Consider the following 27,887-nt stretch of genomic DNA (forward strand, 5'->3'; position numbering starts at 1 on the left):
TGGTGCTGTCCCAAAGCCATTCCTCTGCTGCCACCATTTCCAAAGGATCAAATCCATATAATCCACCTGCCTCACATGGCTCTCTTTCCAAATTTCTTCACTGGGGTGCATCTAATTAGGGGAACCTCAGCCTTATGCCTGAAGTGTGGTTGCAAGATCAGCTGAAAAAGTGAGTTCATCCTGCTGTTAATACCTAGGAGAGATGGAATTCCTAGCTGGGTGGAAGGAAATTCCCCAAACACGGGAGAGTTGTTCACAAGATGGTGGGCAGCCAGCCACAAACAAGACCAATGACTACTAGATGTGTCTAAGATGGTAAGACTGAGTTAAATGTTAGGAACTCAAACAGGGCCTCCAATGGGGAACACAGTGTTGAAGGCAGGGACTATTTGGCCCAGATATCACATTCATGAAAGACTTGCAACTTTTGATATTATCTCCAAATGAAATTACCCACAAAGGTTGAAGAGAGACAGCGATGGGACAGAATGAAGTTGTTCTCCGCCTGCAAACTGTGCATGATGATTGGACCAGACTGCCCCAGATACACTATGAATTCATAAATTTTATAAGTCCCATACTTACCTTGGAACTAGCACCACCTAATTATGTTACATTGTATTTAATTTGCTATATGTAATTACTTAAAATGATCTGCAACTTTTGTAATTCTGATCTAGTATTTCTTTATTGGGGGCACCTGTTTCAGAAAGTAGAAGTGGCCAGGATCACCTTTGAGAGGCTCAGCGCTCAAACAAGGGGGATCTTGTGGGCTGTTGGTGGTCGGGGGGAGGAGGACCCCTAACTTGTCTCTGAAGGACTGGTAGGGTTTATTTTGATAATTGAAGGGGGGATAGGAAATGTCATTGTTAAGTGTCCCTCTCAGTTAATCAAATATATATATATATATATATATATATATATATATATATATATATATATATTTAAACAAGGGAACAACCATCCCTATCCTTGTCCCAACTTCCTTGGAGAGGGAAGCCCATTCTGGTGAAGTGGATGATTAGCAAGTCCCTGCTACCTAAGTTGACTCAGTCCTGTAGGTCTTCAGCTCAGAGTGGGATGTGGGGCCAGGCTGAGGAAGAGGAGAAGCCCCCGGGGACTCAGGCTTGAGAGAGACCCAGATCTGCAGGTGGGGGGTGAGGTGGCATGGGAAATTGCTCCCGGCAGTGTTGGCATGGATAGGAACATCTAGGAGAGTTACACAGGTGCAACTGCAGCGTTGAGCTGTTTAATTTGCTCCTGAAAGGAGCAATAGTCATGCCCTAGTTAATTGAGACAGAGGTTATACATTAGGGCTTCCAGAGAGGCCCTTGGGGTTCAATTTGTCATGTTTTTCTTGTGGAAAGATTTTAGAGGTTGCCCAGGGAATATTTTAGGAGTCTTGGGAGTTTAGGGTCTGAAGTCTGTCTTCCCACCAGTTCTGTGATTTCGGGTCACGGTGTCTGTGCATCAGAAGCTCCAATGTCCTGACTAGTATCTTGTGTGTGTGTGTAGAGAGAGGGGTAGCAGACAACCTGCAGTTGGGTTTGCATCCTCAGGAGGTAAAAAAAGGCCCTGTCCTAGCCCCCTCTCCTTGCGACTGAGACGGTGTCTGGGGGCTTCCCGCCCTAGCCAGGCTACCCACTAATCTCCCTCCTCAATTTCTGTTAAATGCTTCCCTGGCTCTCCCTGGGTTTCAGTTTCTATCCATGCCCTGTGAGCAAAAAGTCATGTGGATTCCACCCCTCAAGTGCCTCTCAGGCCCGTTTAAAAAAGAAAAAAACAAAAAACCCACATGTAAATCAGCTTGTTATATGCCAGACACTGTTCAAATCTCTTTGCAAATAAAATATATCTACTCTAAGTTGCTTACATGTATTAGATTCATTTAAACCTTACAAAACATCTATGAGGGGTAGTTAGCCTCAATTTACAGATGAATAAACTGAGGCACACAGAGTTTGCATGACTTCCCTTAACTTCACAGAACTAGGAAGTGGCAGAGCTGGGATTTTAACCCCGGCCCTGTGCCTCCAGAGCTTGGACACTCAACCACTTCACACTCTGCCTTTCCTCATTGAGGGCCTGCTACTGCACTGGGCTCAGCTTCAGTGCATCCTGCTGGAGTTACTTCACATGACAGTCCTACTTTTTTAAAACTTGAAGTTATGTAATGTATATATATTAATAAAGATTCAGAGGCCAGGCACGGTGGCTCCCGTCTGTAATCCCAGCACTTTGGGAGGCCGAGGCAGGCAGATTACTTGAGGCCAGGAATTTGAGACTAGCCTGGCCAACATGGCAAAACCCCGTCTCTATAAAAAATACAAAAATTAGCTGGGCATGGTGGCACACGCCTGTAATCCCAGCTACTCGGGAGGCTGAGGCAGGAAAATTGCTTGAACCCGGGAGGCGGAGGTTGCAGTGAGCCAAGATCACCACTGCACTCCAGCCTGGGCGACATGAGACTCTGTCTCAAAATAAATAAATACAAAATAAAGACTCAGAGTATGTTTTGAAATATTGTAACTTTCAGTTCAAAAATGTCAAAAATGCTGTACTTTTCAAGGTGGCAGGCCCAGGGAGTTGTCAGATGTGGTTAACTCTACTTCCACAGCCTAGAGGTACCAGGTAAATTGATAAATACACAACTTCCATCCTTTGTCAGTCCTTGTGGGCATCACAGCCATGCTTTGGAAATTCACAGAGTGATTTCTTTATTAATGCCCGGTTATGTTATCAGGTGCTGTTAGAATTGAAAATCTTTTTTTATATCCTGTAACAATGGCATCCAAGTGCTGGTTAAGTGGTGGAACTTGCAGTAGTGTTCCAAAAATGGAGTGAACATCAATAGCTTTGGACCAGAGGTGAGAGGTGCTAACACGCCACCAAGAAGCCTGAATGACCCCCGTGATGCATGCTGCTGCCAACTTAGGAGCAAGCCCTCTGCAAATTTTGGATAGTGCTGAGAAAATGAAAAGCAGCATTAAAGCCAAAAGTCTGTTTCTGTGGTTATAGATTTATGTAAAATAGGAAACATTCCTCTTACTTTACATATATTTTATTGGGAAGATTAATCTCATATGAAGTGAATTTCGAATTAAATGTGACTGTCCTGTGCTAACTGGTATTCTTCACTCTCTTTTTTTTCTTACTATTGAGAGAATGGCTGCCTGATTAATTCTGCTGAGAGGATGATCATGTCACTCTCCTGCTCAAAAACCTCCTGTGGCTCCCCACTGCCCACTAAGATCAATCCCAGTATTCGAGCTGTTCAATCAGTGTGGGACTGAATCTTCCCACGAGACCAGAGGTTCCTGAAGGTAGGGCCACAACTCCTACATTCCATGCACACTTAGGCTAACAAGGCCGTACTTTTGAGTCCTCCATCAGAACTTAACTGTTGGGTGAGGCTTTTATGCATTGAGGGTGGAGGTGTGATGGAATTTGCAATACCTGGGATGGGATGGGAACTTGTGGTGTTTCAAACATTTCTGCATGCCCAAGATCAGTGCCTGGCACATAATAGATCTTCATTAAATATGTGTGTGATGAATGAATGGTTTTTATAAGACTCTTTACCTTTGAGTTTTCCAACTCAGGGCCAGAGACCAGAGCCACAATGGTGCAGGGGTCTACAGAATATTATGCAATTCTGGGTTTTCATTTCCTTGTCTAGGCTAGGGAAATGATTCCTGTAATAAAAAAAGCATTTCTTACATTTGTGCGAGGCAGGGTTTCTCAATGTCGTGACTATTGACATTTTGGGTGGGATAATTATTTGTTGTGAGAGCTTTCCTGTGCATAATAGGATGTTTAGCAGTATCTGTAGCCACTAACCAAGAGATGCTAATAGTGCCCTGCACCCAAGTTGTGAAATAAAGTATGTCTCCAGATGATATTGCTAAATATCTCTAAAGCTGGGGGTGGAATGAGCACTGAATGACCCCCCAGTTGAGAACCCTGAAACTGGTCTAGGGCACCAGTTTTCAACTTCAGTTGCATATTAAAATCACCCGGGGGAACCTTAAAAACATAGGTAATGGCTGGTGCAAAGGCTTACACCTGTAATCCCAGCATTCTGGAAGGCTGAAGCAGGAGGACTGCTTGAGCCCAGGAGTTCAAGACCAGCCTGGGCAACATGGTGAAACCCCATCGATACAAAAAATACAAAAATTAGCCAGGCATCATGGCACACACCTGTAGTCCCAGCTACTTGGGAGGCTGAGGCAGGAGGATTGCTTGAGCCTAGGAGATGGAAGTTGCAGCGAGTCAAGATCGTGCCACTGCATTCCAGCCTGGGCAGTGGAATAAGACCCTGTCTCAAAAAATAAGCAAACAACATAGTATGCCTGGTATTTTGAAACATTTAGATGTAATTGGTTGTAGGGAACAGCCTGTGCGTATGGAATTTTGAAAACTCTCCAAGTGGTTCTAACATTTAGCCAGGTCTGAGAACTACTGGTCTAGTGCTTTGCAGGTTACAAGTTTCACAACCCACCTGTGCAGGAGGTGAGGCAGGTTCTTTTTGTGGTTTTCTGACTGGAGAAGTGAAGTCCAGAGGAGTGTGGTGTTGCCCTGTGAGTGCTGAAGTTGGGATTTTTACTCAGCTGGTCTGACTCCTAACTCTTGTCAAGGAGTAGGGCATAGTCTGGGCGGATTGTCAGATTCACGAAGGGGGTCCTCCATGTGTCTTCCCTTTTCCAGTTGTTTTCCCTATCCATGATCTCTCACATCCTCACTCCTCCTGTTTGTGTTTCTTTATGCAAAGGTGCAGCTAGCAATCTCCTACACTTCAGTGTGAACATGAGGCTGCTCTGTCTCTTTCAGGGGGTATTGCAAGTTCTGCTTCATCTATAACAGTGAAAAGAAAGGGCTGATACCAGCCCGTAGATGGGGTGGATGGTCTGACGGTGGTGACATCTCATGACATCTCTGAAATTAAATCCAATAGGTAGTTACTTATGTTTAAGTAATTTTATGCTTTGGGCTTAAAATTCTGTCCAGTTCCATTTCATTCACAAATAATGATGAAGCATCTCCTTGGTGTACTGTGCAGTTATATAGACATTCTCTGTTGGTTGGATCTCTAGGGTGGAAGGTATCTTCTCCTGCTTTTGTGGCACTCACTATACTTTGGCCACAATTAGATACATAACATGGTAGCTACTTGATACACAAATGATTGAATGTCAGGCTACTCTCCCACCTCCCATTCTAGACCTAAGCCTGTGCCTCTGGAGAGAAACACAGGTGCAATTTCAGGACATGTGGCTGAATTCATCCACTCTGCCCATGGGTGGCACTAGGAGAAGCTGGCCTCAGAAGCCCTGGAGAAAAAGTGAGCACAGTGGGCAGTGAAACATCCCCCAAACAGACGTTTTGAACACAGATCACTTTATTGGCATGGCTTTGTTTTAAGAAAAGGAAATGAGACAAAGCCAAGAGACAGACTCTGCTAACAGATGCCTGGGGGTGGCTGGACATTTTTGCCTCATGCTGTGCAAAGAGGGGGATCCTGGCCCACACATCCACACCGCTGATTCCTTGGGACAAGGTTGTCTGCCTGGGCCTCACTGCACCTTCTTGAATACTTGCTTGCAGACCACACCTTCCACTCTCATCTCCTGAAACAAAAGCAGATGTTGATCATTGGCCAGAGCAGAGTCACACTTATGGAGAACTCTAAAAATACTCATTGGCTGTTATTTTTCCCCAAGAGTTGGTTTAAGTAACCAATTGTTTGGAAAGACAGTTAAACTGTATAGTGGAGTGCTCTGTAGCACCCTACAGACAGAGCTGGCTGAGAGGAACGGATGTGGCTCAGAGCTGACCAACAGGACCCCTTGACGCTTCCCCTCCCGAATCACCTCCCGCTGACCCAGACTGAGATCATATCTTAGAGAAGCTTAGAGAATACTCTTGGCTTTGGCCTATACAATTTGGCATGGTGAATATATACATCATTTGGGAGCAAATGTTGGTTCTGTCACTTTCTAGATGTGCAATTTGGACATGTAATCTAATCTTTCAGAGCCCCCAGGTCCTCATCTCTAAAATAAGAGCCATATTCCTATTCTGAGAGAATAGAGTTATAGAATGCAAAACGGCTTAGCTCATTGCTGATGCTTAATGGATGTAACTCCTCACTTCTTCCTTCTGATTAGATGATTGGGTCAGCCTAGACCTTGAAAATACGTTGCTTGGTTTTTAAAGTCACTCAGGTATCTTTTCCAGGCCCTTGGAAGAGAAGCTTCAGAACAGAACCAAGGCCCATCCATGGTGCCTTTTTCCGAGGTCCATCTGGACCTCAACAATGACCAGGGCCTCTGGGGACCCAGCCTGACCCAGCCCAGGAACCTACCAGGTGCAGCTCATCACCCTCGATCCACTGGGTCCAGCCACGCCCCTCCTTCTCGCCCTTCTGCACACACTGGAGCTTGTCTCCGTCCCAGCTCACTGTTGTCTGCCAAGCAAGAGACACATTTGTCAATCCTGAGCAAGCCGGGAGCTCCTGGAGGCTGGGGGAGGGGGCAGCTCCCAAACTTGATAATCCGGGATGTGCTCACGTCAATTTCATTGTAGAAAATCTGCAGCCTAATACTCCCTGTCCATCACATGCTTTTATTAAAGTGTGTAAATCAGTTTTAAAATTTATGAAAACCTTCATAAATTTTACTTAAAAGAGTAATTAGGAGGGAAAAAGTCATTGGAGTGGGGCTGTCATTGCAAGCACTGAGAATGGGGCTAAGGTGGGGAGGAGGGCCTGAGGGCTGAGCACAGCTGGGTGTGGTGGGTGAGGGATGTTTTCCAGAATCTTATGGTGAGGGGCAGACTTCTCAGAGTAACCTGACCATCCTCAGACACTTCATTCATCCATTCATTGTTTCAACCTATGCTAAGTCCTGGGACACCAAAAAGACCCCACCTCTGCCCTCAAAGTGCTCTTCATCTCACAGGGAGAATGACCTTAGATATGAATAATCCAGTGAAGGTACGAATGGCAGCTGTTAGCTGCCTGCCTGCTCTGCCAGGCACTCTCTGTGCTGTCTCTGAAGCCTCATGCCTATCCACATGAGCATGGATTAGCATCTCCTTTTCACAGATCAGGTTAAGGGACTTGCCAAGTTCACCCATGTTGTTCAGTGGAAGAACCAGGTCTGAACACAGATATGTGGGGGTCTGAAGGTCCCCACCCCAATAGACTAAATTGCTTCTTGAAGTGTTCATGGTCACCAAGGTTACAGGCCAGAGGCTGTGGGAGCCCAGGTGAGAGTCCAGGGAGTGGGATTCACTAGGGCTGGGCCCTAAGGAGAGAAGGATGGAGCAGAAGGAGAGGAAAGGAGGTGCTGTGGAGAAGAGTTCTCAGTGGCCCATCATGGGGTGAAGGGGACAGCAGGAAGTATGCTCAGGAGCTCATCAGGAAGGCACCAGGGAACTGAGGAGGAAGGCAAGGAAGATCCCACAGCCCAGCCTGGGCTTGGCAGAGCACAGATGAGCACTGTGACACCCTCTACACCCCACATTTGGGCCCCCACATCTTCCCTGAGCACTGTGAGCGCTGCCATGTGCTGGGCATGCTGAAGGGAAGACAGGCAGGAGGAGGAGGAGGCCCAGCCTGTGTCCTGGGGAGATTTCAGTCTTAGTGGAGCAGGAAAGGCCCACCTAGCAACACGGGGCTGAAAAAAGTGTTGGACTTCAGAGGCAAGGTGGTCCTCTCATCCCAGCACAGCCATGAGTGTGCCCTAGACTGGGACATGTCGCAGATGTGGGCACACAGAAAGCGCAGTGGGCATTGCTCATATTTGGGGCTGCCCACCTTCTTTTGAACAGCCGTCCCATATGGGGCAGTTCTGTGTTATGAGCCTGGCCTCCCCACAGTAGTGCTCAGCACTCTGTTTGCCCCTTGCTCACTGTGTGGCTGTCAGCAAATCCTTCCCTTTTCAGAGCCCCTGTGCTCTCAACTGTCACATGGGGACATTAACTCAGGCCTTGAATGTAGAGAGCTAAGGTTCTAGGATCCTTGTGTTCCTTGCCATGCTCAGCAGAGTCAGGACAGTCAGCAACAGCCTAATAAAGGATTTGGGAGAGGAGACTTATGGGAGATGGGTGTGGTGTTAGTGGGGTCACTCCCTGCAGGAGGACCTCCCCACCCCAGGCCTCCCACCTGGGCCTGCTGATCACTACTGCCCCCTGCTGTTGGGGTGAAGCCTGCAATGCGACACATGCACGAGGGAGGCAGGTGGAGCCACATGTGCTCCCTCAGCTTTGCATAGGGGTAAGTCTGGCCTCTGCTCCAGAGAGAAATGGGGAATAAAAGGACTTGGGGGGGCAGATCCTCTCTCTGATCCAGAAATTCACTCGGGGCACAGTCTAGTCCCAGGCTAGAGAGAACGCAAAACATAGTGTGGTTAATGTGTGGTGAGACATGTCATGGGTAAAGACTACTCATGACCTCATGCCATAAATAAGACAGGACGCCAATTCACTTATCCGTGCTCCTTCCATGCCAGGCCTGTAGAGGGAAGTGGGGACCCAGAAATCAGTCCTCAGCTTCAAGAAGCTCATAAGAACACTTGGTTTCCTCATCAACTGATCTTCTCTTCATATGTTTATCCAGAAGGCTACTGTGCATATGAAGGGTTCCGGATTCACTCACGGGCACAAGAGACAATTGCTTGTTTTCAGCTATGACATACATTTTTGCCTCTTCTGGAAATATTAGTCAGGAAGTATAGTCATAGTCTTTGTATTGGAAAATTAAAAAAAAAACACTAAAGAAGAAAATGGTAATAAAAATGATACATGTAGTTTTGTTTCTTTAGAGATGATTACTCTAGGCCAGGCGTGGTGGCTCATACCTGTAATCCTAGCACTTTAGGAGGCCGAGGCGGGTGGATCACCTGAGGTCAGGAGTTCGAGACCAGCCTGACCAACATGGTAAAACCCCGTCTCTACTTCTCTACTGAAAATACAAAATAAGCTGGGCGTGGTGGTGCATGCCTGTAATTCCAGCTACTTGGGAGGCTAAGGCAGGAGAATTGCTTGAACCTGGGAGGTGGAGGTTGCAGTGAGCTGAGATCATGTCATTGCATTCCAGCCTGGGCAACAAGAGCAAAATTCCGTCTTAAAAAAAAAAAAAAGAGAGATAATTGCTCTAACATTGTATATTTCCATCCACTCTTTTATCTATCTATCTATCTATCTATCTATCTATTTATATATCTATCTACATGTTTCTGTTTTATACAAAATTAGGATTGCATCATTTATGGTTTCGTATCCTCATTTCTTCATTTAATTGAAGCAATTTCCCATTTCAACGAATATTCTCCATAAGCATTATTTTAATTGCTACATAATATTCTAGGAAGTAGCTATGTAGTGTGTGTGTGGTCCACCACAAAATGAAAATGAGGGATTCTTTGCTCAAAATCATTAAGAATTTTAAGCTGGTGACAGCAGAGCATTAAACCAAGTGAGGGGCTTTCTGAGCCTGGGGCCCTGATGGACTGCCTTGGTCACAGGCCCACAAAACAGTCCCTGATAGTATTTGATTGTACGTACATACTGTTATTTAGCCAATTACCTATTTTGGACATTTAAGTTATTAATTTATAATTCTGTGCTACTATAAATAAGACTTCTTTGTATACATAGTTTTGAATACATTGTTCCCTTAGAAGAAATCTCCAGAGGAGGAATTGTTGCATCAAAGAGTGTGCATATTTGTAAAGCTTTTGATGAGTATTGCCAACTTTATCTCCAGAAAGCTCACACCTATTTACCTTCCAACACCAGGGTCAGAGAATGACCATGAGAGAGATGTTTATGAATGGTAAAGCAGGCTTTTGCTCCTGGGGCTACTGTGTTACCATTTCCAGATCGCTGGCATCATTTAACAGGGGCCATCTGGATATAAACAATAATAATACCTTAGCCCAAAAGAATGACAGATGGCAGAATTTCAGGCAGCTTGACAGATTGAGGGATAGAGAGAGCAGAAGCCTGTTGGGGGTGTAGAGGAGCCTTTCTGAGAGCCCTACAAACCAGGCTTCTTAAAGGGAAGGATCCCTATCACATGCATACTACATCAGTCTCCAAGAAAGCCTTTCTTAACCCCAAGCTTCTGTTGACTCTGATACTGGGTGAGTTGGACAAAGCAGAGATTATCCTTGTCTGTACTGGATGCAGAGGGGTGGCTGAGCTCAGAGAGGTTCCATGACTTTCTCTGGTCACCTAGTAAATGAGAGAAAGAATCTAGGCTGGAACATGGGCTTTGCATGCCTTGGTGCCCACTTGTTTCCCAGTCTAGGGCAGGGTACCTGCCAGGTGCCCAGGAGATGGTGGCTAAAATCTTTGGGGGCTGCAGAAAAACACATGGACATTGTGCTAAGACTCTGAGCAGACTCCTGGAGGAACACCCTTAAGTTCATTCCAACCATTGTGGGGATATGGGTGCTGGGAGTCAGAAAGAGTTCTTAAAGGTTTCTGCCTGTAAAGAGGTCCCCACAAAGAAGTGCCCAGGCTGTCATGGCCTCAAAGGAGTTTCTGAAAATGGGAGGGGCATTCTAGGCAGAGTGAAAAAGGAAGCTAGGGGTAGGAGGTGATGAGGGAGAAATGACAACAAGCCAGTGCTGTAGAAGACTATCCTGGAGTTAAGGAGAGGAGGAACAAGGTTGTTGGGGGGTGGTGGGGAGTTGGGGCCAGAATATCAGACTGAAAAACCCAGACTGTGGCCTGGAGCATGTTTTCAGTGCCTGTCTTTGCTGCCTGTGCTGTTGGGTAGAACCATCCAGGAGGGCAGGTGGGCCAGGGAATTGGTCAGGCTGTCCTCTGGGTTGAAGAATCCCGGAAGCTCACTTGCCATTTATACTTGGCTCCTGGTCCCTGCCTGCCTCCTACTATACCACCTCAACCTATATCAGGTTGACCTAGTATGGGCAGCAAAGAATATGGTATCAGATAGAGCTGGGTCCTCTGTTCCTGACTATGTTGGATGACATTGGGCAACTGGATTAACCTCTCTGAGTCTCTGTGCCCTCAACTGCAAAAGAAAGCTAAATGATACCTACTGTGGTAGACTCTTCCACTGGTGACTCCCGAGTCTCATGATATTCAAACTCCTGTGAAGTCTCTTCCTACATCGGCTTGGTTTGGCCACGTGACTTGCTCTGGCTAGTGGGACATGAACAAGCATGATGGAAGTAGTGTCTTTATAAACACTTGTATGCTGGGGGCTTGTCATCTTGGAACCCTCCCCTCTTGAAACCCAGCTGCTATATTTTAAAGCAGTCCAGGCTACTCTGCCAAAGAGAAAGGCCACAAGGAGAAGCCCTGGAGGATGGGAGAGAAGCCACTTGGAGAAGAGCTGAGGAGCCCCAGCTGAGTTTTCAGCTGAACACAGCCACAGGCAGCTAAACTGCACAATTAACCAACAGAATCATGACAATATATGGTTGTTTTAAACTATTAAGTTTTGGGGTGGTTTGTTACATGGCATTAGACAAACAAAGCACCTACTTTACCAGGTTGTTCTGAGGATTCGAGAAAATATACAGAAAATGCATAGGGCTGGCATATAGGAGGCACTAGGTAATGGTAACCATGATGCCCAGAGCTTAGATAAAGATGGGTTTGCTTGTCAGTGTTGAACAATAACGAAAGCCTTTTTTTTGAGAGTTGGAGATTTGTGAAGCAGTGATTGACATGCTATTCATCATGGCCAAGGTTTTGGAAGCTCCTTCTCTTTCTAGGATACTCGGATCCATGAGGAGACCTGCAGGGGCTGCCTGCTGAGCACCACGATGCCTGCTTCCTTTATATGTTAACTGGTCTTTGTTTAAGCAGAAGATCTGTTTGAAGACCCCCACTGATAGCTGGGATGGCTCAGTAATGAGATTGAATTCTCCCACTCTCCCCATGTTAACTTTTGGTGGGACTGGATTTTTCATTTTAAGTTTTTTATCTTGTGGGAATAAACTAGTTATTTCAAAGAGAATCTGATTTGTCATAAGAACAGAAAAAGGAGGTGTGGAGCCAAGGAGGGGGACTATCACTTAAACACAAATGACAGGGAAAAGGAAATAAGTAATGTTGGAAGGTGAATGTCTAACAAACAATGATAATTCATTTTCTTGTGACACAAAGTAGAACTTATGAAAACAACTTTCCCTAGGACCCAATAACTTATTCCATGACTTCCCTCTGAAGTCAGCAGCCAGCTGTCTTTGCTAGAGCAGGAGCAGTGAACATTCGGGGACAAGGATTCAGCCAGATCTGAAAGGGTCGTTAAATGGTCATTTAATCTGGTTTCCTAGATTAATCCAATTAATCAGGGTCTAATGGAAGAATTTCAGGTAGGAAGATATTCCTGATGCTTTTCAAGTCCCACAGAAAAGGCAGGTGGCTGTGGGGGTGGGGTGAACATGGGTACAAACCAAAGGGGCTAGACAATGCTGCTTCCCCCAACCCCCACATGGGCTCTCTGGGACCACCTTAGAAATGAAGCCCAGACAATCCAAGAGCAACGAGGAGGGATGGCCATCTTCAGCTCACCTCCTCACCGGAAATTTTCATCCCATAGACCACACAAAAGTCTGCAAATGGGCTGGAACCAGGGAAGCCGGTTGGAAAGTGAAGCCGATCTAACTTTTCTATTAAAAACTAATAATAACCCCCATCACTTTGGCCTTGCCGGCAGTTTACCCAGAGAGACATGTGCCAACAGATGAATGAAGATATCTTTGTACCACTATGACAAGGGACTGTTACTTCAGAAGCCATTTTCCAGCTCCTCTGACCACTTAGAAACCCCACCTGTCACTGCTGCATGGGACAGTGACACAAAAAGCCCAGCTCCCACAGGCAGCCTGAGTGAGTGTCTCCCAGGGATGTTTCAAGGCCCACTTGCCCCACTCAGGTGACTTATACTGGGAGTGCCAGACAATTCCCACTAAATGGAACCATCTCTTGGCAGTGACCTGGTATGACCTGCAAATGGTGGGAACTCTATTTGGTATCAAGAAACTTGTGACATTCATTAACACTCCCATGCCAAAACACCACTCTCAAGAGCAGGAGATGATGGATCGATCACTCACAGCCTTCCACCCAGCCCTAGTAGTCCCTCTGTTTACGGATCCACCTCTGGAGGGCTGGGACGGAATTCTGTTGTCTCCGTGGTTCCCGAGCCAGGTTATGAGAGGTGAAGCCTTGCCCATGGTGATGCTGCCTGCAAAGGCCTGAGCCAGGACCGACCCAGGTCTGACTCCAAAACCCATGCTCTTTAGATCTGGGGTAAAATTTCAAAACCAGACAGTGAGTAGATACTTTCTCCGCATAATGTAAATTGCAAAAGATGCAAATCCAGGAGTTTGATTTGAAAGTATACTTCTCCCTTTGAGGGTATGTGTGTTCCTGGGACAGTTAGAGGGTTTCCAGCATCTGGTGCTAGTGTTAAATAAGTGATCAGAAGGGAAAAGTAGGGGAGATAACACTGAACCTGCCAGGTGCCAGGTACTGTGCTGGGAGCTTTTCACAATGTTTCACTAAATCTTCAAGCTTTAGAGCTGATAAAAATTAGGCTTCTATAAGTAATCAGCCCATCACCAAGGGGTTAGGGCTTGAGCCGTAACTTGAACCCAGTTCTCTCTGGCTAAAAAGTCCATGAGCTGCCCCTGAGGCCAGGCTGATGAGTGGGTAGGTAGTGGCTCCTCTTCTCTGATCCATTCCTGGGGGGCTGGAATCAAAAGTCAGCACATTCAAGAGGAAAAGCCACTTTCACTCTAAAAGCAGATTAAAACTAAATTAATAAGGCCTTAAAATGTGAACGAGTAATTAGAGACATAATAGATGTTCAAAGCAATCACTATAAATAGTATAGCCACAACAAGGCTTTTGTGAGCATGAAAGAATGCAATTCTAATACCATGAAAAAGCTAACAGCAAATGATAACACAATTCTTCAGACAAAATGAGAAAATGTTAAGACTAATAATCTTGACATGTTATAGTTATTTTTCCTTAAAAAATTCAAAAGTTCCTAGAGACAATTTAAACCATTGGAGTGCTCAAGGCCAAGGTTCTGGATAAGGAGGTGGGAACAGGACTGGAGAAGGTCACAGGGCCCTGTGGAACTGCACTCATTCATCCCAGGGACCTAGCACTTAGGGTGGCCCTAAGGCTGGGCTGGACAGAAGCTCTGCCATGGGGTAGCTCAGCCTGGAGAGAAGGCAATGACACCTCTGTGCTATATGCTGGGATGGATGACAGCCCGCAACCCAGCCTGGGGGGTTAGGGAAGGCTCCCTGGTGGGAGTGATAGCATTGCTGTCATTATCAGTCACCATCATCAATATCATAACAACATGTGTTGAGTACTCATTATGTGCTGGGCAGGGTACTAGGCAAAGTATGTGTCATACCAGTTGACTCCTGACAATCTCCTAGAGCAGGTATGCTTCTCATCATTTTACAAATGTGGAGACTGAGGCCTGAAGTTCACCCAGCCATGAAGTGGGGAGATGAGATTTGACTCTAGAGCTCATGCTCTTGATGATTGTGCTCTGCAGTTCCCTGATTTAAACTGACCCTTGACTGAGCAATAGGAATTCACCACGTGGTTCTGTGCAAGGGAACAGCATTCAGCAATCATGGGTTTCACACCTCCTATGCACCAGCTGTAGGTGCTGGAGAGAGGGAAGTAAGATGAGTGGCCTGCTCTTGAGGGCTCACAGACTATCTGAGAAGAAAGTAAGAAGACAGAGAATTCCAGCGGAATGGTAAGTACTGGTAGACAAGTGCTGGAGGTTATGGAAGTCAGAAGGCACCTTGACAGCCTTTAAGGTCGAGACAGAGGCCCATCAGGGAAGGCTTCCTGGAAGAGGTAAGGCTAGAAATAATGCTGGAAGTGATGCCAGAAAACACCACGGGAGTTAGCAAAGAGTGGAAAGAAGAACCAGGTGCAGTGGCTCACACCTGTAATCCCAGCACTTTGGGAGGCTGAGGTGGATGGATCACCTGAGCTCAGGAGTTTGAGACCAGCTTGACCAACATAGTGAAACCCTGTCTCTACCAAAAATACAAAATTAGCTGGGTGTGGTGGCATATGCCTGTAATCCCAGCTACTTGGGAGGCTGAGGCAGGAGAATTGCTTGAACCCGGGAGGCAGAGGTTACAGTGAGCTGAGATCATGCAATTGCACTCCAGCCTGGAAAACAAGAGTGAAACTCCGTTTCAAAAAAAAAAAAAAAAAAAAAAGGTGGAAAGAGGAAGAAGAGGAACAAGGGAGTCCCAGGCAAAGGGAACAAGCCCAGGCAGTTGCAGGAAAATCAGGGACAGCAGGGTCTGCATGAGGGAAGTTTCTACATAGGTTTTGCCCAGCTTAACTCTGTGGGTTGACCCTCCCCATGAAGGCTGACCCTGTACCTCTGACCCAGAATTTACTGGGGAGATTGCTCACAGCCTCTCTTCTTCCTCACAGTATGTCTTCGTGCTCCAGCTGGCCAAACCTGGTGCCATGGAAAATCCAGATGCTTGCTTATCTGGCAGGCAGTGCTGGATCTGCTACCTGGGGCCAGTACAAGGAATTGGTGTGTTATTAGTTCCACCAGCAAAGGCAGGGGTGTGGAAGTTGGGGGTAGGGTGGGAGAATGAGAATAAGACAGGGGACATCCTGTCAGAGAGTGCTTAGCAGGGGCACTGAAGGCCTCATCCCTTCCACGGGAATCTCTGGCCTCTATTTTTTTTATATATATCTCTCTCTCTCTCAAGGCAAATAGAAATAAATGGCTCCCAGAAGATAAGAGGTGCTAGATCAGTAACCAGGTAACCAGTGAACAGTGAGCATGTCAGGATCTCTTGATGAAGAACTCCTTGGGGTCTGAGATCCTTTTATTCACTGCAGGATACCAGCCCCCATGTTAGAATCCATGGCAGAGAAAATGTGCATTACCATTTGTTGAATGAATGAATAGCAGAAAGCATTCTAGTGGCACTCTTGCAGTGAACACCACGCTTTCTCCAGGCAATGTGGCTGTTTCTTCCTCACAGGTAAGCCTTATAGAAAGAGGTTAGCCATTGGAGTGATTTGACCCTGAGTCTCTAAGGCTCAGAGTGCTTAGGCTCTATACTCAAAGGCGTGCAACTAGGAATAGTATAAGACATGGTTTAAATCCCCGCTGCCCAGCTCTGAGCCCATGCTCTGCCTACTGTTCCCACATGAACATTTTGCTGACATGAATATTATGGCCATTGAATATCACCTGGCAGGCTGCGGGCCTGGTCTGGCCCAGCCATGGGACAGCTGCCTGCCTGCCAAGCTGGGCATTCAGGAGGGACCCAGTGATAGCCTTGGGTAGAGGCAGACCTGAACTGCAGGTTCCCACCTCGTTCTTGCTGGGTGACCAAAGCAATTTACTCCACCTCTGTGAGCCTTCACTTCCTCATCTGCAAAGTGGGGCTAGTGAGCCCAGCCACAGAGCAGAGCCATCAGGATGAAATGAAACAAGGGGTTTCAAGGACCTATTTCAGTGCAGGACACACAAAATGCGCAGTAAGCAATAATTCCTCTCTGCTCTTGGCCTAGTCCATCCTGTTCCCTGTGGGTGTGGAGAGGCAGGTGCCTTTTAAGGCCAGCCTCCACTCTCATAATCCTGTTAGCTCTTCTCTGCTTTGCCAGGTATCCCTTCCTACATGTGACCACCCCCAGAATTTGTCTTCTGGAGGTCACAGGTCAGTGTGAGAGGATTAATAATAACAGCTCACACTGATGGGGCAGTTTGCATCGTGGGTTTTCCCACACACCGTTCATCTAATCCTCACCACAAAGCAGGTATCCCCTATTTCATAATTATCCCCATTTCACAGACAAGTAAAGGCACAGAGAAGTGAAGTAACTTGCGTAAGGCCACCCACTTTGTAAGGGGCAGAAATGAGATCCTAAAGATGACAGTCTGGCTGGTCCGGCTGGTCTAGCTCTGGAGCAGAACCAGTTACAACTCAGTCAGACTGAGTCATTTTCTTCATGTATAATATAGGAAGAATTCTGGCATCTTCATCATAGAATTATTGTGAGGATTAAAAGAATTAATGCATGGAAAGTGCTTAGAAGAATTTTTGGTGCATGGAATACCTAATAAACATGAGCTATTATTAAATGGGAATTGCATCTTGCAGTGATAGGGTCAATGACTACCATTTATGTTTCTGAGGTTCTGCTATTTTCACTTAACATTCATTTAATGAACACATTGGAGCCCACTGAGCCCATGACGGTGTGGCTGCTGCTGTGTAGAATCTCAGACACATTAACTAGCATCACAGGTGCCCTAAAAGCAGCCCCTGAAGAGGGAGGCTGCAAGGCAAAGGAAGGGCACGGTGGTGGGATGGGGAATCAGGATGGGATCAACAGAGCAGATAAGCCTGGGCTGGGTCTTGACCAGTGGGTAATTCTCCTCCCAGAGGAAGAGGCAAAGAAATACCTCAGGGAAGTGAGTAGAGGGATGCAAAGAGGATGGCAAGTGAAGGCACTGACGAATGACGGGATGGGGCCAAGCGTAAGGAGTGAGGGAGGGAATAGGGCTGGAGAGACAGGCAGGGCCATGATCTGAAGAGCCTGAGTGCCATCTGGGTTTTACCCATCAGCACTGGGAAGCCCTTGGGAATTTTGAGCTGGGGAGTAGCATGATCAGATTCCCTTTTTAGAAAGGGAGGGATGGGCTGAAGTGTTGAGCATGGTAAAATGGAGATCAACGTGAAGATACTGTAGTAATTAAATGAAATAATCCATGGAAAGCGCTGAGCCTGGCACACAGTAAGCACGAGAGATGTTAATTGTTATTATTATTACTGGCACGAGATATTCAGAGCAGTGGGAATGAAGAAAAACAGGAAGAGACGTTAAGAAGCAGAATCCATGGAACTTGGTGACTGAATGCCGATAAAAACTTTTCATTTATATTCATAGTGATCATTTACATGGCTACATAGTGGTTTATGGAATTAAAAAGCCACAGTCTTTCTAACCACCCATAGCTATTTGATATTTAGGCATACCAGCAAGAGACAGCCTGTTCTATAAGCCATACAAAGTAGGGAATCAGAGACATCCGAAGTGAGATCACAAATCTATCGTTAACCAGTAATGTGAACCTGGGCAGGACCTTTGGCTCCCTGTCTGTAAAATGGGAGAGTAGCACCTCCTATCCAGGATTGTTAGGAGATTAAATAAACATAAAGCGACAGGGCAGGGCCTGCCGCATAGTAGGCCCTGAGATAGTGGTAATGCTTATGTGGGTTGTTGAGAATTATTATCACAGAGTGACTAACAGATACCTTTGTACAAATAGAATGATTTTCCTGGAATATAATCCCATAAGTGGGATCCCTGAGTCAAAGAGTAAGATGATTTTCTGATTTATTGCACATTGTGAGAAGATTATTATTATTATTTTTTCATTTTCTTAGTGCAGGGCCAGTTCCACTGTAAAGCTGGCAAAGGTAGGTTTTGGAGCCTGGGTTCCATGCCATCCCCACCTTCACACCCATCTTGTTTATACCATTCTTTCCCAGAGTCTTCCTATGCTATCCTTGGACCTCAATTCAGGAATGACAGAGCGAAGAAAGAGGGAAGGGGTGGGAAGAGGAAGGAAGGAAGAAAGGAAGAACTCACTAATCCCTGTATTAAAGGTAGCTGGCACCCTATGGTGTTTGCGTTGTTGGAAACTACCTGCCATGTAGTGAGGAAGCCCAGGCAGCCAGCAGAGAGTGAGTGTGGGTTAGCCATCTGGAAAGTGGATCCTCTACTTCCCCACTGGCAGGGCAGGCAGCAGGGACAAGGCATCCCCACTGAGCCCTGTCCAAATTGCAGATTTGTGAACAAAATAAATATTGTTGCGTTAGGGTACTAAGTTTCAGAGTGGTTTGTTACACAGCAACAGGAAACAGAAATAATTCATTACCACATTTAATTCTCACATAACTCCATTAGGTGGGTATTACCCTTGGCTCCTTTTACAAATGAGCAGATTGAAGCTCAGAGGGATAAAGTACCCTTGCAAAGAAACAGCTGTACGGCGGAACCAGGATTCAAATCCAGGTCCATCTCAAAGTCAAAGCTCCTAATTGCTCTGTTGTACCTCACACCTGTCCAGCTGCACACACTATTGGTATCACTTTATTGGACCCTCAATTGCAAACCACTGTGGGCTGCTGCAAGATTGATGTCCCCAGGCAGTCTTCATCCCCCACTACCCTGATCCTGGGATGGAGCTACACCTACCTATTCTCATTCATCCCCTAGAACTAGGCACATTTTACCCCAGCACAGGCTTATTACATTGAATCATGATGAGAAAAATCACAGGAAACTAGGTACAGGCCAGCCTGCTTTCTTGTTTTTCTTCGTTAGTAGTTATCAAAAGCATGGTCCTTGAACCAACGGCATCAGCATCATCCAGGAACCTGTTAGAAAAACAAGTTCTCAAGCCTCACCCCAGACTTTCAGAATGAGAAACTCTAGGGGTAAGGCATGCTCAAATTTGAGAACCACTGCTCTAACTACTTATGTGGGTCTTAATGCTTGATATCTGGAGTTTGAATATCTTAGGATGTTTTCAGATGCAAGTGGCAGGAAACCAATTCACACAGCTTAAGGTGAAAGAAAAAAAAAGTATTGGTTGAAGTACATGGAAAATCTAGGAATGGTGTGTCAGGAACTCTAGTAACCCTCTAATGTTGCATTCTCTCTGTCTCTATTGGCCTCATCTTTTATTTTCCTTCAATTGGATTTTTCCATGCAGCCAAGGAAGGTGGGGTAAGGGGACTAGCCTCAGAGAACACCAAGCTTACATCATAACAGCTCATCAACCTTTAATGGAATAGAACTCACCTGTCTCTCAGGGTTCCTAAATTAACTCCCAGGAAATGGTGATTGGCCCAGCTTGGGCCACATACACAAGTATGTGACAGGCCACGGGACACTGTGATCACCCTGGCAGAAGGTGCTCGTTCCAGAAGAGACAGGGTACTATGATTTGCAGCCCCACCAGGACCCAAAAGGTTGAGGAGGAGTAATTCTCACCATAAAGAAAACGGTGCTTCTCTTGGGTGGGAGGTGGAGGAACCATGCTGGTCAGTAAAACAAACAGCTGTAATTCATTCAGTAAACACCTGGCCATCATAAGTGATTATGCCATGCCCCTCAGTCTCAGGTATCACAGGCCCTGGCCCTGTTCTCACATAGTATTGTGGCTTCCCAAGCTCATGTGCCCTGTACTGTCTCTAGGGTCCTCAGCTTTGCCTTGTGAGACACGCTGAGCGGCAATTATGATGCCCGTTTTGCAGATGTGAAAACAAAGGCAGTGTGTCTAATCATTTAAGGCCGCTGTCAGATAATCGACAGAATTCAAATAGATGTTCTGACTCTAATACTGGTGCTCCTTTCACTCTTCCTAGGCCTTGTCAAAACTGCCTGGGTTTACCTTCAGACTGTGAGAAGGCTCACAATAAGGAACTGAGGTGCTGGCCTTCAGCAAAGCTCTGTGGGAGACCTTGGGGTAGACAGCTTTATAAACAGACTAATTAGAATTCTTCCTCTGCCACCAGCTAGCCCAAGGGTGACCTTGGGCTAAAAAGGCACTTCACTTCTTTGAGCCTCAGATTCTCATCTGTGAAATGAGTATAATGATACTTACTGAACAGCATTTGTTGTGGGGACCAAAGGAGAAAAAGTACAAAAAGCAATTGGGGCAGGCATGGCACTTAGTAAAGATTTAGTACATGTTATTTTCCTTTGTTCTTGCCTAACAAAACCCAAAACCCAACAAAGCAGTGTGATTTTTGAAAGCTACTTTGTGAATTTTATTTGGATTGCTTTAATTCTTCTTTTTGTAATCCTCAAAAGCACGCTGCTGACACCGATTTCAAAGGTCGGAGAACTTTAGCTAGACATGAAAGAGATCCTGTGTTTCTAGCCTGGAAAGGGCCCAGCTGAATGCCGGGTGCCTGATCTGGGCAGGGGCAGCTCTCAGAGGCTCCCAAATCCAACAGCATTCTCAGTGCTGCAGCCCAGGGAGTTAATTTAGCCAGTGGCATCGTGTGTGTGTGTGTGTGTGTGTGTGTGTGTGTGTGTGTGTGTGTTTTAAAACAAATAAAAAAATATCTTTAATGGGTCAAGAATAGGATCAGAAAGCTGGCAAGAGTTTAAACCAAAGTGTCAACAGTGCAATGGTGGATTTCATGTATTACCATATATAATTAGATGGATGGATGGATGGATGGAGAGACAGAAGGATGTAAGTAAGGAAGTCAAGGGAGGGAAGGAAAGGAAACATGGATTGTTAAAAAAGAACTTAGAAAATCTGTAAGTGCTGATATGGAAAAATGCGTAAGAAATATCACTGAGTTAAAAAAATATGTAGAGAAGTGGATTCCTTTTTTTCTTTTCCTTTCTTTCTTTTGGTTTTAGATAGAGACCTTGACCAACTGCCTAATCAATAGATAGATCAATTATAAGTCTGAGGAAGATTTCCGGACAGATCCACCAAGTGGGAATCAGGCGAAGTGGGGGAAGGGGCCCTTTTCAGCCCATACTTTCTTGTGCTATTTGAATATTTTCCTTTTATAATAAAAACAAAGAAAGCGACAGAGGGGCGGAGGGCTGGGAGCAGAAGGCAGGCCCTGTGGAGGGGTCATCCTAAGTTCAACGATGGATATGAAGCTGAGGCTCCAGCCATAGGGGGAGGCGCCAGTTCCCCGAGTGAACAAAGCCATCTCCTCCAGGAAAAACCTGACCTGGACACGGGGATGACAAATGGCCCCTCTGCCACCCCCCCCAGAGCCAGGCTAACGGCTGTGATTCCTGGCCAAGGCTCAGTCTTCTCCCACAAAACCTGCTCATGCTGAGGGGACTTCGAGACAAAGAACCAAATCATTTTGAGGCACTCGTTTCCTCAGGAGTGAGAAAACACTATCTGAAGTCAGAGCACCTTCCTTTCTCAAGAGCTCCCGCCCTGCCAAAGCACATATGTGTTATATTCAACAAATGCTGCTGGTTCCTTGCTGGGCCTGATGGCACATTTTTATGGACAAAGGCATGCAGGAAGCAATGGAGAAAAGCCCTGTGTCTGTTCAGCTGAGCCCAGACTGTATATATTTCTACCAAAATAGCGCCTGCTGTTTGCAGTCACATAAAATCTGATTAGATCAGACTGGAAATGTGAGCCTAGTGATGCAGAGCCGCCCAGATCTGAGTCCCTCCACCCCTCCACCTGGGGAGAGAACACAGAGCTATTTCAGGTGGTTCTGGGCATGGACTGCAATGTCCATAGGACTCAGGTGATGGGCCAGACTGGCCCTCTACATGCCCATGGCCCTCTACAGCTAATTTTACAGTTTTTCCATTTTTTTTTATAGAGACACAAGAACAGAGTGTGTTTCTTTACTCCAGAGCAGTGATTCTTAAGCTTTAGTTGCATCAGAACCACCTGGAGGGCTTATTGAACCACAGATAGCTGGCCCCACTCCCAGAGTTTCTGATTCAGTAGGCCAGGGGTGTGGCCAGATAATCTGTATTTCTAAGAGGTTCCCTGTGATGCTGCTGCTGCTGCTGCTGTCTCTGCTTTGGGATCCACAGCTCTAAAAGAACCCACAGTGCAAACAGCGACAAATGGCCATTTGATCCTTGACTTCAGGTAACAGGATGGGCTGAAGACTGTGGTAAACTAGGAAATGTAACATCTAAAGAGAGCAGCTGCAGCATATTCCAGGGATCCACGCAGTGCAGGAATAAACAGATGCCCAGTGTTTCCAGGGCCCTTCCTTTTCCTGTTGTTTTTGTTAAGAACAGCCAGAAATATGGATTTTCTGTGAAATCTTACAATCTTTGGCAGTTATTGGCAACTGACTCTGAAGTTTTTCAAACATTGTACAGGCCAAACAAAACACATCTGCAGGCTGGGTTTCACCCTCTGGCTGCAGTTCTAGAATACAGATAAGGTTCCCATGGAAAAGAGGCAGGATCAGAGATCTCTCAGCCAGTGAGAGCCTCTGCCCTTTGGAGAGGGATGTCAGCCTGGCCACACCTCTCTCAGCAAGGACTCACAGAGGCCTGTCAGGGTCACATCAAGTCTCCCTGCCAGGTTCTCCTGGCTCTCTTCTCTCCCAGACACATCTTGCACTCCAGGCATGCTGAAGTCTTCGCAGACTGCTCCTCTCTCACCTCTGAAACTCCCTCCCAGCCAGGCTTTTCTGACCCTGGGCCTTTGTACATGTGGTTCCCGCTTACTGGAAAGCTCTTATCCTTTTCTCCACATCTGCCCTAATTAGTCCTTTAAGGCCCCTCTCAGCTGTCACCTCCTCTGGGACTTTCCCTGACCACTGCTTTCCTACTCCCAGCTGTGTGCTCCCCAGCCCACCGTGCTCCCATCATGCATTGAGCTGTAATGGCCTGAAGATGTGCCTGTCTCCTCCACTGGCCTGTGTGCCCAGAAGGCCTTGTTGCCTCTGCGACCCCAGGGCCAAGCCCAGGGCCTGGTGTGGGACAGCTCTCGGCCTTGGCCTTTCTTTTAACCCCTTTCTGTTTGCCTGGCTACTTCCTGTCTATCCTTTAAGCCACAGTTCAGACTCCAATTCCTGTGGGAGCCTTCCCTGACCTCTCAGACCAAGCAGGGAGTGCTTCTCTGCCTGTACCAGCACTGTGTCCACTACATCGTGACTGGCTGCTTCAATCCGCCTCCTCCTTACACTGAACTCCATGAGGGCAGGAACCGTGTGTGATTTGTCTCATTGACACAGGGGTTGCAAAGGTAGTGGAAGCACCATGAGATGCTTGTGGTGTCCAGAGAGGAATGAAAAAAATAGATGAATGACCGATCCCAAATGAGAATGGGACTCCTGTAATATGCTAGGAACAAGCTCCTCTGGGCCACTGCTGCTGGCTGATGGGTGCCCAGTGTGTGAGGCAGAGGGGGTAGCAGTGAAAGTTATCTTTGGGAACCACCTTGTCCAGGACCCCTGGTGGCCCTCAGAGAGCCCAGCTGGTGGCCTCTGGGCCTCCAGCTCCCCTCCATTCACAAGTCTCAGGCCTGACAGCTGCCCTAATTCTATCATCCTAGCCCCATCCAGCCATGTCCTTCCGGCAGTCCAAAGCAGCATACCACCCAGCGGCCAGCCCAGAGAGAAGGGCTTTTCTGTACTGCATGGGGCTAGGCGAAGGCTTGAGCAGAGGGGCTGTTCCATCTCCCAACAGGCCACAACAGGTGAGTGAATGGCTATCTACTTGAGAGTGGGCATCCCTGAGTCCTGGGGCAGTGACAGTAACCATGCATCCTAGACCAGTTTCACTGGATTCATCCAGTGGCTGAATCTCCACGGTCTGCTCAACTACTGCTTGACGCTCGATTGACGCTGACGCTGTAGTGAGAAGAAAAGGTGGCCCTTGTCCTTTCCTTTGTATCCAAAACCCTCCCTTCCACCTCCCTGCTTTATTTTACAATGAAGCACAGAAGTCGCCTCTTCCAGAAATCCTTCTGGGATCCCCTTCTCTGGGTAATCCCCATCCCCTCACTCCCACCCTGTGCTTTTCTTTGCCACACTGTGTTGCGAGTGTTCGTGTGCCTGCCTCCACTGCAAAGACTTTGTGTTCCTGGACATCAGGGCCTGTGACATGCTCTGCTGTCCTGTGCCTGCCGTGGTGACCAGCCCGTGAGGGAAGCAGTATGTTCAGTGCAGTGGCTAACTAAAATCCTCAGTTGCCTCCTTAGCGCAGTAGGCAGCGCGTCAGTCTCATAATCTAAAATTCTCCCTCGGCACTTCCCTAAGGTCACACAGCCAGAAATCCTGCCGTGGTTTTCTTATCTGTAAAATGAGGCTTGAAAGGGTGTTGTGAAGATTAAGTCAGCCAATGTAACGTTTGAATAGCATCTGGCACGATAGTAAGCACTTGATGAGTACTGCATTTGCTAGTATTACTAGGTGATCAATAAATGTTTCATATGTTAATGGATGAGGAAAGGAAGGAAAGAGTGAAGATAATTAGTACAAGCCAGCACATGCCAGATTTGTGGTGATCCAAAATAAAGGTTCGATGTGATCTGTGAGTTCCACAATAGTGAGTGGGGGTGAGGATTATTCTTAAGGAGCAAAGTTCCATGCGGTGTGCCGGGGAGCAGGTCTTGGGCAGTAATGAGAAAGGCAGATGCCATCTGAATGTCTCCTTCCTATTGTGAGTCTTTCCTGCAGATTAGGAGTCCTTGAGATTTTTAAAGGCACAACCTGACATTTCTCTACAACAATGGTGTTTTCTCCCATTAGTGGTCCTTCCAAGGCCACTCCCTGCTGACTACCCCCTCTTTCCCATCATTCCAAACAGCAGACTCAGATACCAGTCCTGACTGCCTTCAGATGAATAGACAAGGTGGGGGGATGAGTCATCCAGGCTCCAGATGCCTATTCCCAGACATGGGCATCCCTTCGACTACAATCCTAACAGACCTCAGCTATCTTGTTTCTGCACAGACTACCAGCAGAGAAGCTGGCAGAAAGCAGGACTGTGGGCTTCAACATCAGAAGGCCCAGGGCTCAAGTCTCATCTCTTACAAGTCTCTTCCTCTCTCTGAGCCTCAGTCACTGCATAACATGGGGTTACTTATCCCTCCATCACTGTGCTGTGCTGTAAGATGACTAGCACGGTGCTGGACACACAGCAGACCAGCGGTAAAGACCCTTGGTAAATGGTGGGAGGTGGTGGGTGAGGACCCCATCAATAAGCAAGGCGGCTCCTGGGATGAAAATAAGCCAGTTCTGAACCCAAGACTATAAAAGGGAGAACAAGAGTACCTTGACCTCCCAGCAACCAGATAATGTTGATCGAGGCCTGGGGCTGGCCTTCCGGAGTCTGCTGTGGCAGTACTAATTGGGATGTCCTGGGTCAGGAGCTTCCCACCCTTGTGGGAGGGAGCTCTTGGCCCTCCCCCTTCCCCCATTGCTGTTTCCTCTGGCCTGGGCTGCAGGGGCACTGACTTACTGACTAGGTATCAGCTGCAAAGTTCAAAGAATGCTCAGTAGGCATTGGATGACAGGGTGGGGCAGGGGATGGCCAGGAGCCAAATCCCAGCTCTGGGGCAAGGATGGGCAGATCAGAAGGCTTCCAGCAGAGATCAAGGCGCCCCCAGCTTCCTGGAGTGACTTCACACTAGGTCATACTGAAAGTTTACACTTCAAAGGGGTTACCTGTGTTTCTTTTTTCTTTCCTCCTTTCTTTGCTTTTACCCTCCGCCAGCCCATAGTCAGCCAGAGAACGGCATCAACAGACATGCTTTGAACTCCAGCCCCTCCCTAGATGTGCTAAGCTGGACATCTCTTTGAGACTGTTTCTTCATCTGTAAAATGGGCATATTCATATCTCCCTCAAAGGCTGTGTGAGGCTTAGGTGAAGTCACGTGCATAAAGCACCAGGCAGAGTGCCTGATCGCAGTGGAGACACAGCACATGGCAGCCTTCATAACCATCACCTTCCAGTGTAGATAGAGCAGGGTGCTTCATGAGTTGGTGCTGCCCACCATGGGGGCTGAGAGTGGGAAGTGTTTTCAGTCCCTCAGGCCCTTGCCCCCTCTCGGATGAACTAGCCCAGCCCTTGGTCAGGCCCCCTGGGCAGGAGACACCGGGTGGACGCGAATCCTCACCATGCACTTGCGGTCATCTATGCCTGTCAGATCCTCCTCAAACTCCTTCCCAACCTGGAAGTCCATGATGTAGTTCCTAAAAGTGCTCAGCGTGCGGATGATCATATGGTCACCGTCCTGCACGATCTCTTTGTCTGGCTTCAGCAAGTTGGCGATTTTGCGCAAGGCCACATTGACGTCTGCGGTGGGGGTTGAACGGGGAGAGAGCGAGCGGCAGACAGTTGGCAGGAAAACTCAGAGAACCGTTCCCAAGGTAGCGGGGCCCCAGGAGCTCTCTCCGCCCGCGAATACTGTTAGGGTTCCCCCTGGCTTTGCGTTGTCTCTGCGCACAGCTTGCCTGTGCCTTCCCTGCCGTCCCCAACAAAGTTTTCTGCTCTTATGTTAACCGTTTAAAAACAAAAAGTAGCAAACCAAGCCCCAGATTTACTAATGAAATCACCCACCTCCAGGGCCAACGAGCAGACATTTGCCACCGGTTAACCTAACAACCCCGAATTCTCCAATCCGCAGCCTGGGGGCTGCCCTGGGAGCGGTGGCCGAGGACGCCCTTTCTGGCTTCCGGGGGCACCGGACCGCGGCTCGCCGGGGCGGAGGCAGGCAGGCAGCGGCTCGGGAGGGCTCTAGGGAGCGGTCCGGAGCTGCTCGGCGGGGCGCCCAGGGCGCAGCGGGCAGCGCTTACCGAGCGCGCGCAGGTACTCCTCGAAATTCTCGTTGACCAACATCTTCCAGTACCCAGTGAAGTCGACTGGCATTTCGGGGAGTGACTGGAGCCAGTTGGCCACGAGCGGGCGGGACGGCTGGAGACTCTGCCGGGACAGCAGCTGCCCGTGCTACGCGGGTGGTGGGCGGCCCGGAAATGAGCGCCTTCCGGGGACGGGGGGCTCTGCGGGGCGGCGACAGCTGGATTCCCAGCGCGCACAAAGCCTGCGGGAGGATCCATTGTAGCGGTCGCTCCTCCCCGCTTAGCGAGGGCGGGCGCAGGGGCGGGGGATGTCGAAGGGTCAGGTTTGACCAGGCCGCGCCACCTTCGTTTCAGCCGTTCAGTTCGTTTCCCCTACAAAGGAAGAGGAGAAGATGGGAGACGGGACGTTTGCTTTGTTGGCCGAACTCTTCGGCCTCTGGGGATTTCCTTCAAACGCCATGAGCTTCTCACACTCAGCAGCCACTCGGGAGTTGGGAAACAATCTCCTGGGGTTTGTGCTGG

The 27,887-nt window shown here is 47.5% G+C and overlaps 1 protein-coding gene across 1 annotated transcript; it reads right to left on the minus strand.

The window, feature by feature from the left end:
• Positions 1-5,380: 5,380 nt before the first annotated feature.
• On the minus strand, positions 5,381-27,638 carry RBP1 (retinol binding protein 1). The gene is given in 5 exon segments (XM_054479743.1): positions 5,381-5,627; positions 6,365-6,466; positions 26,684-26,862; positions 27,363-27,489; positions 27,492-27,638. Coding segments are annotated over 5 exon segments (594 nt in total). The 5' UTR covers positions 27,624-27,638; the 3' UTR covers positions 5,381-5,573.
• Positions 27,639-27,887: the final 249 nt, after the last annotated feature.

Source organism: Pongo pygmaeus, chromosome 2, assembly GCF_028885625.2.
Source record: "Pongo pygmaeus isolate AG05252 chromosome 2, NHGRI_mPonPyg2-v2.0_pri, whole genome shotgun sequence".
NCBI lineage: Eukaryota > Metazoa > Chordata > Mammalia > Primates > Hominidae > Pongo > Pongo pygmaeus.